Source organism: Gekko japonicus, unplaced genomic scaffold, assembly GCF_001447785.1.
Source record: "Gekko japonicus isolate JY-2015 unplaced genomic scaffold, Gekko_japonicus_V1.1 scaffold8616, whole genome shotgun sequence".
Classification (NCBI taxonomy): domain Eukaryota; kingdom Metazoa; phylum Chordata; class Lepidosauria; order Squamata; family Gekkonidae; genus Gekko; species Gekko japonicus.
In genome coordinates, this window is record NW_015173385.1 from 822 (window position 1) to 3,925 (window position 3,104).

Here is a 3,104-nt window from a genome sequence, read left to right on the forward strand (position 1 = left end):
CCGTCGCCTGCCGCCAGCACCATAGTTCTTCTTTCGTTGCCACTTTTGCACTGGAGGCGGGTGCCCCCCTGCGCCTAAGGCAGGTACCCATTTATCTACTTGCTAGGCTTTCGAACTGCTGGGTAGTTGGGAGCTAGGACGAGGGCCGGGAGCTCACCCTGGCCACGGTGGGACTCGAACTGCCTAAGGCAGTTGATGAATTATCTTGCAGGCTTTTTTACTGCCTGCGCCACCGCTCCCTTCTTTCCTTTGCCTGTTTTTTGTGACTATACATGTATTTCATCATTATATTTAATAAATTTTATTTTATTTATAAAAAAGAAGGGAATTTGGTGCCGGGTGTAGATGGGATGCCGGCTTCACAAAGTGGGAAAAGGCCCCAACCATTATAATACAGGACGGGTTCGTCAGGGCTGACCCCCTTAATTCTTTCAGATCGTTTTTGCTCAAGCTGGGTTTCCGCAATAGAATATAAACTGGCACTTCTCTAGTGCTGCCCTTCTACACCTTGGATTTCAAGGAGCCAAAGCTGTTGTCAAACAAAGATTATGGGACACTTCTCTCCAAATGGACGGAGCACGAGCCTCACACCTTTTAGTGGTGAGAAATGAAAACCTAAAACTTGCTCCATCCAGGCCCCGGTCACACGGGCCGGATATTGCGGGGGGGAGGTGTGGCTGTTTGCCCCGGAACAAACAACCGCACGGCCGTGGAATCACACGTCCCGCTGACGTCCAGTGGTGGTGATGGGGAGCCCGGGGAGGTGCCGATCAGACGGTGTGGCAAAGAAGCAGCGCTGCCGTTGCAAACAGGTTTTTTTTTTAAATTTTAACCCAAGTATGCGCTTGCGCCGTTGGGTGCTTGTGCGCATCCTATGGAGACTTTTTTTTTAAAAAAACAAACCTTCGCGACGGGACATGGGCGGGCGCCGAATGCCACGGGATTCCACCGGAAACGCGATCAGGCGCCCACCCTTGCCCCGCGGTTTCCGGAAACTAGTACCTCCAAGGTACTAGTTTTTAGCTGTGCGTCTTCTACGGGAAGCCTCGGTTGAGCAACGGGAGCGCTACGCTTCCCAGATGTGCCGGTGAGATTGCACCCAGAAACTCCGCCTATCTTCCGTCCCTCTAGCGGTGGCTAATGCTCCGTGTGACCGGGGCCTCAGTTACCTTTATTCATTAGAACTCCCAAAGCACCGCAGATCCTTTACCTTAGCATGATTAAACGTTCTCCCATCTGCCCCATACGCAAGATGAGATATGCTCTATGCTCATGCCCCATACGCAAGCCGATTCCGTCCTTGTAATTCTGGACAGGTCGAAACAATTGAAAACGTTCTTTTATCTTGTCAATTTTATCACGAGATTCGTTCTAAATATATTACGCCAATAATCGTCACCTACCCAGGCGGGTCTTCTACTCTTCTTTTAGCTGATATTTGTAATGAAACTACTGCTAAGGCAGCAAGATTTTATGCTATGGCTAGAGATGTGAAGGCCCGGAAAAAAACTGGAAAAATTAGGGGGAAAACCGTCCCCCCCCCCATTTTCCCCCTGAAGCCTTTTTTGTTTTTTTCTGAAAAATTAAAAAAAGGGGGAAAAAATGATTATAGAACATTTTATTTTAACATGATGAATAAAATATTTTAAGACTAGGTGTTCAAATATTTTCCAAATCATTTCTAAAAAATATGTATGGTATCAGATTGATCTAATTTCTGTGCACTGAGGACAAGCAAGTCCTAGGTTACAAACTGAACTCTCCAATGCAAGAAAGAGATGCATTTCTTCCTTTAGGAGGTGCGATTGTCAGAAGAAAATAAAAAGGTTTCAGTTTTGTCTTTGCATGTGGGTGGGTATTCTGTTTGTAATAATTGTTAATAATTGTTTGGATACACTATATTTTTAATATGCTTAGTTGTATTCATTTCATGCCAAGTAAAAATGTCCATAGTCATATTTTATGTTCCTAAAGTATGACTTTCAATCTGGAAAAGAAAAAAGAAGTGCTAATGTATCATTTTTTCCAATTTACCCGAAAATTTCAGTTTTTTCCCGGAAAAAAAACGAGCTTCAAAATTTCCAGAAATTTTACATCTCTAGCAATGGCTGTCCTAACCAGACGGAAGACGATTACTTCTTAGGAAATTTTAAAATCCACGTCTAAACTAAATTTTTTACCTGTACCAACTGCCTGGATGTATCTCACTGAACTATATGTAACATTTTAAGGTATTTGCTGATCTCTGATCGTAATAAATCAAATTGATTGATTGATTGATTGAATACAGGACAGGGCTTCTAGTCTAGCAACAATTTTTTTTTTTTAATCGTGTTCTTCACAAGCCCGGGTCCCAAAATGCCTTAACCGTGACTGGCCTCTTCCCTCCCACTGCTGTCTCTCAGCCTCCAGGATCACACGGGATCAAGTGGAGCTGCGTCTGCACCAGCAGACGAAGCAGCGGACCCAGAGCGTCATGTGGGCCTGGATGAATCGCAACGCCTGCGTCTCCGACCTGCTCTGGATCCTTGAGGACTTGCAACTTTACCTGGCCCGTGATGTCATTGCCTCGTGTGAGTGCAGCGTGGTGCTTGGCTCCCGCGGAATGTTTATACGTTGCAGAAGTCAGGAGTCCCTCACTATCAAATTCTAGAAGAAGAAGAGATTGGATTTATACCCCACCCTTCACTACCCAAAGGTGTCTCAGAGCGGCTTACAAACTCCTTTCCCTTCCCCTCTTCACAACAGACACCCTGTGGGGTAGGTGGGGCTGAGAGAGCTCTTGACAGAAACTGCTCTTTTTCAAGAACAGCTCTGACAGAACTATGGCTTGCCCAAGGTCATCCAGCCAGGTGCAAGTGGAGGAGTGGGGAATCAAACCCGGTTCTCCCAGACTAGAGTCCGCGCACTTAACCACTACACCAAACTGGCTCTCACACCAAACTGGCTCTATATAGATAAGAGAATCTAAATAGATAAATTCTAAATAGATAAGAGAATCTGAAGCTAGATTCCTGGGACTCTCTGTGTCGACATACTGTAACCCAGCTTTCCTTGACCTTCCTGGCCCCAGAGACAGAAAGAACAGGCCAAGCTTCGTCGTG

At 45.7% G+C, this 3,104-nt stretch overlaps 1 protein-coding gene across 1 annotated transcript in view; it reads left to right on the forward strand.

Moving 5' to 3' along the window:
* Positions 1-2,405: 2,405 nt before the first annotated feature.
* The window catches only part of LOC107120225 (interleukin-1 receptor-associated kinase 1-like), a gene marked incomplete at both ends in the record, with an annotated part of 3,146 nt that continues 2,447 nt past the window's right edge, over positions 2,406-3,104 (forward strand). The window contains one exon of the mRNA XM_015422866.1: positions 2,406-2,573. Coding sequence (XP_015278352.1) covers positions 2,406-2,573 — 168 coding nt within the window. The remainder of the gene's footprint in view (positions 2,574-3,104) is intronic.